General features: G+C 46.6%; 1 protein-coding gene across 2 annotated transcripts; it reads right to left on the bottom strand.

Moving 5' to 3' along the window:
* Positions 1–1063: 1063 nt before the first annotated feature.
* On the bottom strand, positions 1064–14587 carry LOC118509316 (cytochrome P450 307a1-like). Of its 2 annotated transcripts, XM_036049768.1 has the most exons (4): positions 14464–14587; positions 3383–4548; positions 2516–3307; positions 1064–2452 (listed from the first exon to the last, which is right to left on the bottom strand). In XM_036049768.1, the coding sequence occupies exons 2-4, from the start codon at positions 3852–3854 to the stop codon at positions 2118–2120; spliced, it is 1599 nt and encodes a 532-aa protein (XP_035905661.1). In that variant the 5' UTR covers positions 3855–4548; positions 14464–14587; the 3' UTR covers positions 1064–2117. The 2 variants fall into 2 exon arrangements, with proteins under 2 accessions (XP_035905661.1, XP_035905660.1); XM_036049767.1 differs by lacking the exon at positions 14464–14587 and having other exon boundaries at positions 3383–4838.
* Positions 14588–14945: the final 358 nt, after the last annotated feature.

Here is a 14945-nt window from a genome sequence, read left to right as displayed (position 1 = left end):
CACAATGTACGTAGAGAACTATAGATCCAACATTCAAATTAAATCGAGAAGATATATAATTTAATTATTGTGCGAAATCTTGTAGCTTATTGTTCAGCCCTAATGAAAAACCAATTGTGGTCATTAAAAAAACTGTTTCATTGTTGTTTGAAAAAACTATATTCTTGGCTGTAGGATAAAGTGGAGACTTATAAGGAGCTCTTATGCTGTTTAAGAGCATCTTATGACTCAAAGAGTACATTGAATGCTCTATGTGCGACTCCTATGGGCTTTTTTACGATGGCATGCAAAAAGATGCAAGTAGTTAACACATAAAGTAATAAAAATTCACTCCAACAAAAATTAAAAAAAAAAAACAAACTTTTCGAGAAGTTCGAACACACCACATGTTCTTAAATTTCGGTATTTAATTCTGCTAAAGCAGAATTTAGAGCATTATCTTCTCCTTCTTCGTTCAACGTTGATAAGGCCAGGGCATGAATCTGTTTGGCCAGAATTCATCTCCATTGGATGTCCATCGTATCCTTTCGACTTAGGTCATCGTCAGCAATATATTGTATTGGGTCTGCCATAGTAACTGTTTGTTGTCGCTGCTGTTCCTGGTAGGATCAAGGCTGTGTTCTTCTCCGATAGTGCTCGCCTGCATTTACCATCTAACTAGATACGGCTTCAGGCCTCTAGATTACTGCAGGTTAGATGTAAAGCGTCCCATTGTTCCCACAGTCACGCTTCTGATGACTTGCTCCACTACTCGCTAATTCTTGATCGCTAATTCTTGCCCGTGTGCAGATCAATAGAATAGAGAGTAGATTCACTATAACCAGGATGGTCTAATAGTGATCTCCAGGATCTCTCGCTGAAAGAAGGTGTTGGACGATCAAGGATCGTGAGATTGGAGGAAATAGCTGAGACTGATTAGTGGTTGAGGTTGAGGGCATCTCCCAAGAGTCAACTATCCCCCCTTTTAGTTGATCGGTTGATTCATGCGAAGAGTTTGCAATTTTTAGTAAATTGTACAAAGCAAAACGATAGATTTAATTGGTTTATCATAAGTATTATTTTAATCACTTTTATTATTCTAAGGATGATACATTTGTTCTAGCATTTCCTAACTGAAATAACATTACTGATGGCGTTCAATGGTCCGATCGGACGATCCACCTTGTGCCGTTGTGTGTGAGCAATGGTTGCCGACTTCCTGGTTATGGTTACGCTAATGTATCGCAAACAATATCATGGTCTGTCAGCAGGCTTTCCAGTTCTTTGGCAGTCATACCGGATTATCTAGAGAAAGTGGGTGGCTCTGTTTTGCGTGTGCTATGGTGGCCGTGGCCATGGTATGTAGGGCAGTAGGGAGTCAGATTCTGTTTCACGCACTGCAACACTCAGTCACTCCGTTTTCATCAGCCTATTCTTACACGCTAATCAGTTTGTTGCTGAGCCCGTAGGATCCCCATTCCATGGCGGTTAGTCCATGCCGCCCAAGCGACCAGATCCTACTCAGCTCAGCTTGCTACTCTAATCCTACCGTTTTCTCTCCCCACAAACCCCTTGCATTGTTTCCGCCCCTGATCAGATACACTCTGCCCAAGGAGCCGGGGGACCTGTTCTCTCTACTACATCACAGCAAAGCAATGGCAATGTAACAAATGGTGAGCACTAGCACTTGTGCTGCAAAGTGCACCTGTGCGCACCGCTCGCAACTCGTAATATACACACATGAGCAATATAAATACACGCAATGGAGTGGAAGTAGTACAAGTAAAAGTAAAAAAAAATACTAACATAATTTCACAATGCAACCTCGATCGATCCCGCTTGTGTGCGCTGCAAACCGTCCGTGTCCGTGACCTCGAGCTGCAACATCCGGTCCCAGCGGGTGGTTTCTTCTACTCGGCGACTTATCAGTTCTGTGTCGTCGATAGTACAGAAATCCCCCAGTAAGCGTCTGGTTTTGTTTTCTTCCCCGGATGAGGCGTCCCGTTTCCGTGGCCTTTCTACTGCTTTCAATCGACCAAACTGTCGGGCTTTCTTTTGTTTTGAGTATTGGATGGGCCGTCTAGTAGCAGGGATAGCAGTAGTAGCAGCAGCAGTAGTAGACATCTTCAGACTGCCACTCAGCAGCTGCGTGCCGACACGCTGAAGCTGTAGGACTGCTCGGGCATTGCCAACGATCCAACCGGAACACGGTAGTCATGTCCGTCGATCGGTGCGATCGTGTACGCCCGCAGCATGTTCGCAATGATGGAGAAGCTGAGCAGTTGCGTCATCCGGTAGCCCATGCACGAGCGCCGCCCGGCACCGAACGGGATGAAGTAGTCGGGCTTCACCACACGGCCGTGCTGCAGGAAGCGCTCCGGTCGGAAGCTCTCCGGTGCGTCCCAGAGCTGCGGCGACATGCTGAGGTCGTAGTTGTTCAGGAAGATGAGCGTATCCTTGGCCACGGCGAAACCTTAAATATTTATTTTGGTTTTAGAAGTGCAAACCGCCTTATAAAACGAAAAGAAATATTTACCTCCAATCTGGCTGTCCTGGTTGGCAACGTGTGGCACGATCGGGGACGCAATCAGGCGTAGCGCCTCCATGATGACCGCTTCCGTGTACGGCATCTCGGCCCGATCGGTCAGCTCGATCACCTGCCGCCCGTGGCGCTCCAGTACCTCGTCGGCTTCGGCCTGGATACGCTGCTGCACCTCCGGGTGCTGCACGATGTACCCGAACGCCTTCACCAGGAAGTTACCGACGGCCGAATGTCCGCCGACAATGTCTTCCAGTGCGAACAGTGCCGTCTCCCACTCGAGCGCCGGACCGCGACCTGCCTTGACGTGCTCGATCAGACTGTCAACGTAATCGCGGGGCTCGCTGCCTTCACCCCACCGCTCGTACCGATCGCCAATGATCGTGTCCAGAATGATGGTGCGAATCTCTTCCGCCAGACGGTCCATACGCCGCAGGTTCTGACGATGCAGGGGCAGCAGGAAGGGCAGAAAGTCGGCCGCATAACCCTGGTTGACTTCATAGAAGATCTGATCGAAGTTACGCACCAGCTGCTGGAAGCGCTTGTCCTGTACCTCGAATCGATGGCTGCCAAAGTACTGCGAGAATGCATTAGCGCAGATCGCGAGCACCAGCGGCTTAATTTCGACGGTGGTAGCTTGCTGGACCGTGCCAAGCATTTGGCTGATTTCGTCTACCACGATCGTGTTTAGCTCATCGAAGCGGCCACTATAGTTACGCGGGAAGGTGTGCGGAACGAGCATATCACGGCGGGCTTTCTGTACCTCCGACCAGTCACAGAAGGCAAGTGCTGTTTAGTGGAGGAAAAGAACATTTTTAATAAAACATTGCACAACTTCAACAATGGAGAAAGTCCACTACTTACAGTTTTCCTTGTTGCCGGAAAACAACAGCTGGTAGCGGCGGAAGTTGGGCCGGCTATCAAAGTGCTGACCCTTGTTGATCAGCACCTCCCTGATGTTGTCGAATCCATTCACGACGACCGCATTCACCGAGCCGAGGCGCAGCGCTGTGACGGGTCCGTATCGCACGCCAAAATCGCTGAACGCCTGGTACGGTACCTCGTATCCATTCAGCTCCTTGAGCGCACCGATGATTGGATAGTTTTTGGGACCGGGCGCCTGCTTGTCCGAGCGCTCGCCCTCCATTACTTCGTCCGATTTGAACGTGAGCGCGACACTGGTGATCAGCTGTCGGAGGGCCAGCAACAACTCACTGCGTACAAACACTTTCTGCTTCAGCTCGGGAAGCAGCATCAGCAGTGTCAGCAGAAAGCAGCTCACCATCAGGTAAGCTGTGCTGCTGGAGCTTAACAGTGTAACGCTTACACGATCCATGCTGAAGCAGTATTTATCGGTAGTAGCGGCAGTAGGCTAGTAATTGCAGATCACTCCCTTGCACGAATCACTTCCGAGCACACGCACGAACACCACAGGACACTACGGATTCACGTGTACGCACACCGCTTTCGAAGGCACACGGTGACACAGGATCTCGAACGAAATGCTACGAGAACGGGATGCTGCTGCTGTGCACGGTAGAAGCTTTCGAATCGATTTGATACGCTCCTCGATCGATCCGGCACCCTTTTATACTGCAGATGGTATGCAAATGGATGCTGCGCTCGCTTCGCAGCCGCATGCAAGAACGAGCAGGACGAACCATCCATAAGCAAGCGTGAGCTCGTCTTCGTGCCAGCGGACCGCACGGGATCTGATTGGTTTACGGGGTTTTGTGGTGGGTTTTTTTTTTGTTGTTTCTTGTCCATTTTTACGATTCGTTGTCTGCTGCCTCTGGAACCTACTTCTGTGCACCGGTAAGACGGGCTTAGTCACCTCCAGTGCCGGAAATTCTAGGACTATTTTTCGGCCGGTTCGATTTTCGGGCCACCGATATCGATGGCGAGAGGATGACGTAGGTGCCGTGGCACTGATGCTGTAGCCGTTGTAGCTATGCATTATGGATTCGGTCGACCCAAAATCGTCCGTACGTACTTGTTGATCTTCAGACTCCAGACACTGTTTTCGTCGTCTGTAATGGTGGCTTAATGTAGTTGCTAGCCAAGAACCGTACTTATATAGTGATGTAGTATATAGTAATGATATAGCTCTATAAAATTGAAAAAAAACGCTTAATGAGAGCTGTGAAAGATTGGCTAAATAGGAGTAAACAATATAGCACTCAAACCAGCTATATGTATGTACCAGATGTATGTTAAATTAGATTATCAAAAATGTATTTAGTATAAAAGAATGGGGCTGCCGTTAGCTCCCTTAATTAAGTTTACACGTAGTTGAAAGGACAGTTCCGTGCGGAGAAACGGCCCGGGCGGAATCTCGGTTTCTCAGTTTCGATAAACTATAAAAATTAACATGCTATAAAATACTTTACCGAAATATTTAACAATGAAATATATGTTCGAATATAATTATAACTATCAAAACAAAGCAAAAACGGAAAAAGAAATAAATTACGCTTTAGATTTTAGATGGGAATCAAGAGATTTTTGTCCATTTTTAGTGTTCAATAGATGTAAAAATGTATGTTCTTCTATGGCGTAACTATTTTGGCCTAAATTATAAACAAAATATAATACTGAAAATTAAACTATTCTTTAATATTAGATATTTCTCTCTTAAGCCTTCGTAGATATAGGAAGGAGTAATAGGGGTTGTCTGATATAATTGCTATTGTGCTTGGAGTAATTTAGGCCAGAGCTAAAACAGTTAATGCTCATACATTTAGTGTCCAAAAAGGAACGCATTACTACGGGATGCTCCAAGACTCTGAGATGCACCAGAGACTCTCGAGGAGTATGATATGTTGAATACAATAAAATAAACTGAAATCAGATGTTAGAACAGTTTAAGGAACGTTTATCGGTTAGCGTTTATCTAGAACATCATTGATGCAGCTATAATAGATAGTTCATATCTAGAGTCTATGAACCCCTATTTAGATCACTTATGTTTCATTTCTCTTGAGAAAATAGAGCAACTGGTTGTTTAATTATGGGTATAATAGACTGCATAGAACAACATATTCAACATTCTCTAGGATTCTATGTAAAGCTTGCATAAGTACAGCAGTCAAAACATTATAAAATTCACTAAAGCTAAATATCTTCGATACCATGGACTTAAAGTTACTGAATCTATAATCTCCATCTCGCTTCAAAGGATATTGTGAGATCCTCCGGCATGGAGGCTGCAAACCTATCACCAACAAGAGCTTCATAGTAATTTGACATTTTGCCGCTGAACTATCTAGGCGCACTTAACATCACCTGTCTCCCGATACATGTTCGCTGGTGGCGCTGGTACGGGTATGCGTATGCACCGAAAAAAAAGGAAACAGTTACCGAAGTAAAACAAAACGCACCCATACTGTCAGCGCAGCTTTACGCATCCCCCGGGACAGTTCGCCAGGTCGCCGAGGTGCTTCAAATACTCCGTTGCACATGCAAATCGAAAGTAACTGTTGCGAATCCCAGCGGACAACAGTTGGCCATTTGCAATGTAAAGCGTGCGTATGTGCCTTTTTTTTTTGCTGACAGCTTTATTCCTGACGCGCCCCGTCTCCAGCGGTGCCGATCCCGGTATGTGTTTGTGTTTATAGTTCACCAAAATCATACCCGGAGTGGTCCCACGGGCCAACCTTTCGCCCTGTTCTGTTTAGCGAGCAATCGAGTAGTGTTCTTAACGGTTCTACGTCCCAGTCGCGTTTGGCCCCTATTCCGCACAATGCCTGTGCACATGTGAGCTGTCACGGCGGAGAACGCTCCACCAAGCGTACGAGTAACCAGGCGTCTCCATCCGAAAGCGATCTTTCAAGCGATCCACGGTGTTCAAATAATAGTTTTTCGGTGTGATCTACTTTCGACACCGAAACGGTCGATCGGGTTCGGTTTGAGTTTGTTTTCTTTCACGACTCACCGCACTGCACGAACCACCCTACAGCCCTACGGGCCCCAAACCCACCGGTACGATCATCTTACGCTTATTAGAATTAAAATGAGGTCCGGCTTCCGTATCTGATTGAACCGCTTTGTTGGCCGCTGGCGACGACAGACCCGCACGTATGTAACCGTGATTTACTATCCCTTCTTTCTCTGCCCTCCTTCCCCTTGCGGTCCTTCCCCTTTCCCCATCCACCCACCTTCGACAGGGAGAGAGGATCGATCGATCACTCAATACTTTCGAGAGAGAGAGGATCGATCCTCGATTGTTGTTGTTGTTTTCTGGTTTCAAACGGGGTTGGACACTGGCGCCGACCGAACGGGTGCAGTCCAGATTGATGCTTGTTGGCCTATAAGGCCTCCCTCCTACCCCCCCGTCCCGTCCTAGGTGCAAACTTCAGGCCAGCCGGCCCAACGGTCAGTGGAATTGTTTTCACTTAACCTAACCTATTTGCATTCGCAATCATTGCACACGCTCACACACACAGGCACACACATGAGAACACACGGGCTTGGAAGGTGGTGGCATACCTTGGACGGTACGGGAGAACACCGGCCACAACGCCAACGGAGCGATCGGTGTGGCCAACAGTTAAAATTCGTCCATTATTAATGAGCTCCACTAGCAAAGCGGACAACCATAACCGTGACGTTCGTTCGTGCAGAAGAAAGGACCTGGCAAGCAGCAGGAGGCTACGCGCATCTGCGATCGATGGAGCTCGAGGTGTAAAGTGTCCACCGTGCCTCACCAACCCCCGGAATCGCCCCTCCACGGTCGATGGATGATGGAGAAAGTGTGCCTGAATCATAAGCTTGGCCTGGACTGCGGTATAAGGATATACATATATGCACCACAGCCGATCAAGCGGCCGGTTTAAGCGACGGATCGTCGCAGCCGCAGTGTGTCCCTTTGTTGCATCCGACACCCCCAAAGCGAAAGATCGAGAAAATCGCGTCGAACGAAGTCAAGTTCTGGTCGGTGTCGACCTCTTTCCGCTCGGTGGAGAGACAACTTCGCAACGCCGTTTTGAGGGCACCGGCAAAATCCATAATGCCAACCAGGAGGCGTATCAGACCCGTGCCCAGCGACGGATGATGGCCGGTTTTGCAAACACGGAAATTCAACTGGCAGCACGGGTTGCAGCACGTTCCAGGCTGCCGGGTGCAGATTAATTAGCTTCGAAAGGTGGATAACTACATTTGCAGCTGCATTCGAATGTTGCGGGTCGAACGGGTAGGGGAGAGAGAGAGAGAGAGAGAGAGAGAGAGAGATTTGAAAATTGAAGATCTCTAGGGATGAATAGGCAATCGATGAAATGGCCCTTTTTGTCTAAACTAGCAACGCCATACCCGCCATTTGCATGACGCTTATGCATCGGGTATGATTCAGGTCGTCCTCAGGTGTACCGGTGGCTGTACCGGACCTGGCGGCAGCTGGCTTCTAGAAGCTGCATATCGTTGACCTTTGAGTTGGTGTGCTGGTGCTCACAGAATGGACACAAACGCACACAAGCGAAAGCCCCTACAGTGGCCCTTCCCTATATAGGAAAGACTTAAGACAACAGCGAGAGGAGAACAACAACAAAAAACGCCGGTTCCAATTTCTACCCTGCTGACCTATGCCGTCCGATCGGGGTTTGGGGTGGATCACCAGTGAAGGGGGAGTTCGGGGAAAGAATCTAGCATCACCCATCACAGCCTCACCAGATGTGGGGTGCGCTGGGTCAGAACCTCAATCCATAAATTGGACCCCCCCCCCCCTTGATGTTCCGAGCGTAACTGCGTCGCTGGCTGCTGACGATCTGAGCGATCCATGGGTACGTGCACATAGCTGTTCCTTTGGCTTCTGCGGTCGGACTTTGGCACGATGCTTCAACGCAAAACGGTGTAGTAGTGGCAGCACAACATCGATTTAAATACCATGCGTTTTTTGGACGGTTTTCCCCATCCCCATTTGTTTGCTGTGGGGAGCTTTTGTTTTGTACTGTTGTTTTTGTTTTGCTCTCGCCCTAATTCTGCTTTCGATCTGGTTTGGTCCTCTCTTCGTGGTTCGTTTGTGTGTTTTTTTTCTCTTTTGGCCCCCACCGTAAGGAGGTTATGTGCGGTTACTTCTGCGCTTTGTTTACTTCCTTACTGATTCACTCTTTCATAATCGGGTCATTTTGAGGCTTTGATTTTAGTCCGGTCGTTACGATTGGACGGGAACACGTTGTGGGCCATGGTGCACCGTTTATGCAATTTTAGATGAGTTATTGACGCGACTTTAGGAGCATCACGTTGTTTTGGACGCCTCAAGACATTGGCAGATTCTAATGAATCTGGATCAGGAGATGTTATGAAAAAAGTCGGTGCTCCACTTCCTCTTTTTAGCAGTTGGACTTCTCTAGGTCTATGCATGCGAGATCCAAATTCCTAAGCTTTTCATGAGGCCTTAGAAGAACACTAAATGTTACAGACCAAGGAGCGTTCCTAATGGGATTAGGTGAAGCATTTGTCCATTAAACGGTTAGTCGACTGGATCAACTGCTGTTTCTCACAAAATAGCCTGATCTGCATCGGGGTTAACTTAGACAAGCTATTCGTTCAGCTCAGCCCTGCATCAACTCTAGTCCTGGACCTAGAAATGGATGTCTCTTCACTTATTCATGTATTAAGAGAACAATCTCGAACAGTCCTTCACTCAGCCCTAGCTTACGTGAAATACTGACCCACAGACGACTCGATCTTCATCTGATAGCTCTTTCTATCTAAAATACAACCCATGTTATAATTTATTTGTATAATTTCCCGCCCAAAACTCCAGAAAACCACGCTGATGATGTCACATTCAACGCCAACCTTTTGTGTGGTTACATCCTCAAGGATCCACCATGCAGGAAGGGGCGTAACATCTTCAACTTCCTGCCGCAAAAGGTTAAGTCACATCGAATCCTTCACTCCTTGAACATCGAACGGCGTGTGTGCCCATTGCGCCATACGCCCCCAAGCAGGAATCTACATAATCACATAGGTTTCGAACCCATCAGGTTCTTGGCGCCTAGACTAGTTATGTTGGCCAACCCGCCAACCACATCGATCCACTCGGGTGGGAGGGTGATCCGTGCTATCCTACCATGGCACTGGCATCACGTAACACTCAGGACCCTATATGTGTTACTATTAGCATGCAGCATGATCTTACAGCACGCTCTCGTATGCGAAAGATTTGAATGGCACATGGTTTGACACTGTCAAAGACAATCGATGCAGATCGTATTCGACGGTGGAATCGGTTGAATTTGATTTCCCTTTGATCGTTTTACTTCACGGTTTTTTTTCTTTCGATCGCCGGCTTCTTTGCCGTGTTCCTGTTCCGTTCTAGCGTTCTGTTAAAACGTTTCGGTACCATTTGCGGAACGGCACGGCAAGCCAGCGAGCAAAAAACCAACAACACTTAAGCACTTTTCAATCACACGAAACAGCGTGGTAGATGTTTGTATTTTAAACAACCGGACTACATTAGCGCAACATGCGGCCATGGTTTGGGTGGGCGATCGTTTGGCAATAGTAAATTACTTGAAACATGTTACGTGTTCGCATCTGCATACCAGATGCGGATGCGAACGAGGTGATCTAACGCAACGTGGTCGATCGGAAAGCGGAAGGGGCCGTTTACAACTTAAGCAATGCAAAGCTGTGTTTAATTTTTTATTTTTTTATAAGTTCACTATTTGCAGGCTTCGTTATTTAAATACATCTATTATGATTCAGAAAATTTAAAAATATGTTTTGTAAATTACTTTCATCTCTTTAATTTATGCATTTAAGTATAATATAAGCGTTAAATCAGCACCTTTAAAATAATATTATTAAATGAGACATTAAACAGTAAAATATATTTCGGGGAACATCTTGTTAAATCTTCACAAACTGTAGAAACCTGAGGCTTGATCGTCTGGCGGCTTTATTGCCTTAATACTATAATGGGATGTTCATGTCTAAGATAAAAACATCCATATTACCATCACAATAAATCTAAATCGAAAGATTAGCTGATCTCCAAGGAATCGAATAGGCTGAATAGAACTTAGCTAACTGACAAGAGGCTCTCTAGGAAGGAGTCTCTCTGGAAAGAGAAAGAGAAGTAATCATGCTATTTTTATGCAATTGCAATCTTTGTTTATAATTTATTTTTTCAATAACTGATTAGTTGTTAGCATAATGGCCAGGTCATCCTGAATGAATAAAGAAAATCTGTTAAGTTGGAACGTTTAATTACCTTTTTAAGCTTAAAGTAAGTTTCAGACTCGATATTCGTGATTTTTAAGGTAATTTTATTTATTTGGAAGAAGAAGAAAGTCCTGGATGGGGACATCAATGTTCAATGAGTCTATCATGCTATTCCTGCAGTAGAGATGCATGTCTTCAAATGGCAGGATCGCATCTCAAAGCTCATCCGAGTTGAATGCCCAAGCACCAAGTAAACTTAAGCCACGAAAGTCAGAAATGATGGGATGAAACCTCCGAGGCTGCAGCGCCAAAGCAGAAAAAAATAAAACTACTTAGTAATGCCAAAGATGGAAATAAACTTACTTAATTCTATTCTATAAATAAAACTTAGGGTATTGAATAAGAAATAATTTTTTAGGGATAAGATCCCATAGCAACCAGAAAGTTTACCAAAAATAATGCCAGGAAAAAAAGAGCATTTATGTTGACCCGTACATGTGGAAGGACAATTGAGTAACAACTACAGCGACGAGCTCTTTGAGCTGTAGGAAGATCTCATTAATAAGCAGCAAATACGACTCATGTCTAATGGCATGAGTCTGCCACGACTCAAAACTAGAAGTCTTCTTAGTGATGCCTTGGATACGTTTACCTAAAAATGCTAGAATTTTGGATTGATCGACGAAGGCTCTGGAGTGTTAGCGATAACGAGTACTTCTTCAGCAGGAGAAGTCTGCTAAATGATTGTGGCACATAATCTTTAAATAAATGAGCTAGTAGAAGAAATATGTTATAGTGATAACAAAGTTCGGCCATAGATATCTTATTTGAACCAGGATTACTTTTAAAAACTAGCTTACGCTCACCTAGGCTTCATATTTCAAATCGTAAAACAGTCGCATAATATTTCTTGTGCCTATTCCCTACCCTACAGGATATTATCGTATCTAAAACCTGAATGATCAACGATTATACAGCTCCGGTAACAAAAAACACAGCGCCGACAGCAAGTCACTTTCAATTGATTGGTGCATACAATAACATCACCCCACCCTCGGTCAAGTCACCTCACGCAGTCATGCCCGTTTTGCTACGATCCGCTAGGCACCTTTTGCTAGGAAGTCATTTGTGATGCCTCCCAATACGATCCCCGTGCAGCTCGTGAACACAACAAACCAAATAGCGCACCGAAGCAGGGAACCGCTTTCTCCTTCGCCCGGCTCCAAACGAACGAACCCGTGCCCCATTAGCATAGTTCACCGTTGGGTGGATAAGGTTTCGAGGACGGAATCCGCCCACTCACGTGTCGATTAGCATTTGTCCTGCCGACCGTGCTTAACTTTCACCCGGCTGCACCCGCACCACCGACCAAACCGGATGCGTGATCCTTAGCCCTCGGGACCACAGTACACAATCCCTCAAAAAGATGTATTTTCCCGCTTCGCCGGGCCGCGAGTTGGTACCAGTTCCGAATTTCGTCCTTTTCACCTTGAAAATGGATTATCAGTGAAGGGCGAGCTGCGGAACCGGTCCGGGAAGAGAATCCTGCACACGGGATTCAAATAAGCTTCACGTTTCGCTTTTATTTTGCGATGCTGCTCGTTTCGCATATTGTTAGCAATTTCTATTAGCTTTCTTTTTGCTTCTCTTTGCCCGTTCGACCGTCGTTCCGTGTCGTTGTGGTTGTGTTTTGAACACCTTTTTATTTTCTCTCTTTCCCTGTTTGTTTTCCATTGTAATCTTCCTAGTGTTGTTGTTGGGTGCGCGCGCGTGCGCCATTTTCCCGTCGATCGATTGCCGCTGCCAATGACAAACCGCAGCTCAATCAAACCACATCGGTCACATACCTACAGCACAATCAATGAGTCACGCGGCACTTACATAACGGTCGCCGAGCAAAAACGGTATTGGGCCGGTACGTTGTCATGCCACGTCCTCGCCCTCACCCGATCCGAACGGTGCTTTCGTAGGGAGCTTTAGCAATGAGGATGTGATTGTTTTCCATAACACCGAAAGCCAACCGAACCGCCCGTTCAAGATCATGATCGCGAACAATCCGTGTCCTGCTGGGGGCGAGGGGGGGACTGTGATTGTTTCGGCATTAAACATAATCCAGTACAGCTGCGTAACGTGCCGCACGCCCGGCAAGATGCAGGAACGCTATCCTGCGCTTCTGCGTACCCCTGTTTCCGTTACAAAACATTTGCATCGTACTGTTTTTTTCGCTCCTCCTGGCGAGGGGGGGGGGGAAGGTATGGGGCGAAGGTGGACTCACTTTACGCCGAAAACTGTAAATGCACCGAACGAATGCAACCGGTTGGGGCGTGTGTGCAGCACACGTCAATTCCGAACAGTGGCGGTCGTCGCATCCCGTTACCAGCGCTGATGATCAAAGCCGGGCGAACGTGTTCCGGCCGGCACGGGACACCCGCAAAACCGGTACCGACGATTGAACCGTTAGTGGCGTCTCTCATTCACACAAAAAAGGAGGCAAAAAAATATTCAAGATCATGAGGCCCCCCCGGTCCCGCCAAGAGACCCGACCAAACCCAAACCCCGGCAACGAACAACAGGGGGAATCGTAAACGCGACCAAACCCGAGTCCCGAGGATCGTTCGATCCTCACCGTTGTGTGTTCTGGAAGAGATATCGGAAAGCTCTCGACGCCAGGGACGGGGGTGCGGGAGGGTTGGGGGGGAGCTTCTATCGGGATACGGCAGGAAGCGGCGATCAAGCAGCGAGAAGGTGGCTCCATCGATTCCATAATCGATCAGAATACATTTTGCAAAGCGATGTAAATTAGCCACACTTCTAAAAGATGATGATGTTGCTGCTGCTGCTGCCGCTGATAGCGCTGCCGAGCGAGCGGCTCACCGTTCCGTGCTGCGGGTCGACGAAGGCTCGCTTTACTTTTGGTTGTGATCCTCCATTTCCTTGCCTCGATCGCAACAACCGTGCCACCCCTCCTCGATCCCTCCCTCGCTGCCTAACAAACGGAACGTTCGGAGCCTGCATAAATTGCAGCAATATTATACAACTTTGTTATTGAGCTAGGGCTAGGGCAAAAAAGGATATGCAATTGAGTTGGATAGCGCGAGCGTTTTTCGCAAACTCTAACGTTCTGCTGTGGCTTTGTTTCTAGTGTTTTATGACGTTTTGTGGAAACTTTAGGCTTAAGTTTAACGTAAAAATGGCATCAGCTGGAACAGAAAAGTGAGATCGAGATATTGTCTCTGTGTGATATTAAAGCCGGCGTCTAGGTGCACATACGAAATCCGCCTCTTCGTTCGGGAATATGTTTCGTAAAAAGATAATTACTTTTAAAATTAATTTTTAAGTGAATGATCTTGCTTCAACTGAAACAATGCGTTGCGCAGGGGGATGTTAGGCGGTCTGGATGGGATACGAGCCACGGTCCTGTCGTGTGAAGACCGGCGTCGTTATAGCCTCGGCCAGGTTTTGGTAGGTTTAGGGTAGAATAATAAATCTTAAGCAATTCTAGTGCTTTTGGAACAAAGTCGGTGCCAATAGCTACTTCAAGTTATCATTCACAAGAGGATTGAGACTTAAGTTGTATTACAAATCACTTTGAACTAGTGAGTTGAGGAGTTATACAGGGGCGGTTATCAGGACCCACCCCGTTGAAGAGGTATTTTCCTGCAAGGAACAAGATACTTTGACGTCCAGAAGCTAGATGGGTCTGAGATCTGAGAAATCGCCCAAGGATCTCGTCGTGGTCCAAAGGACTTCAGCGTGCCAGTTTGTAGTTCAAAACAAACCTTATAGAGCGCCAATCGTCCAGGAGCCTCTTGACCTCTTAATACGCTTCGTTGTCCAAGAGGGGTTTTCTATCAAGAGATAGTCGTCCAGCAGCTAGATAAGTTCTCAAAAATGTCGTCCAGCTGGTCTCGTCATCCAACAAACTGCATGATTGAATAGATCTCATTGTGCTAGAGGACTTCACGGTTTTTTTTTTATTCATAAAGAACGGCCTGGCCGTATTGCTAGGACTTCACGGTTCAAGTAACTCAAAAAGTTACCTAAACAACGCAAGGTTTACTTCATCACAATACGGGAGTTATGTGGATACCTTTTCTACCACAGACCTTTTGAAGTAGTGATATGCTTCGCTATCCAGGAAGTCTTGTCTACCAAAAGACTCTGCCGTAAAGAAGCTTCATGAGGCCTCACTGTCCAACAAACCGTGTCATCCTGCTGACTATAATGTGCTATACACCCAACACTAATTACCATAGCCCAT

Source organism: Anopheles stephensi, chromosome 3, assembly GCF_013141755.1.
Source record: "Anopheles stephensi strain Indian chromosome 3, UCI_ANSTEP_V1.0, whole genome shotgun sequence".
Taxonomy (NCBI): domain Eukaryota; kingdom Metazoa; phylum Arthropoda; class Insecta; order Diptera; family Culicidae; genus Anopheles; species Anopheles stephensi.
Note: the sequence above shows the minus strand (reverse complement) of the source record. Positions and strands in the feature narration are given on the sequence as shown.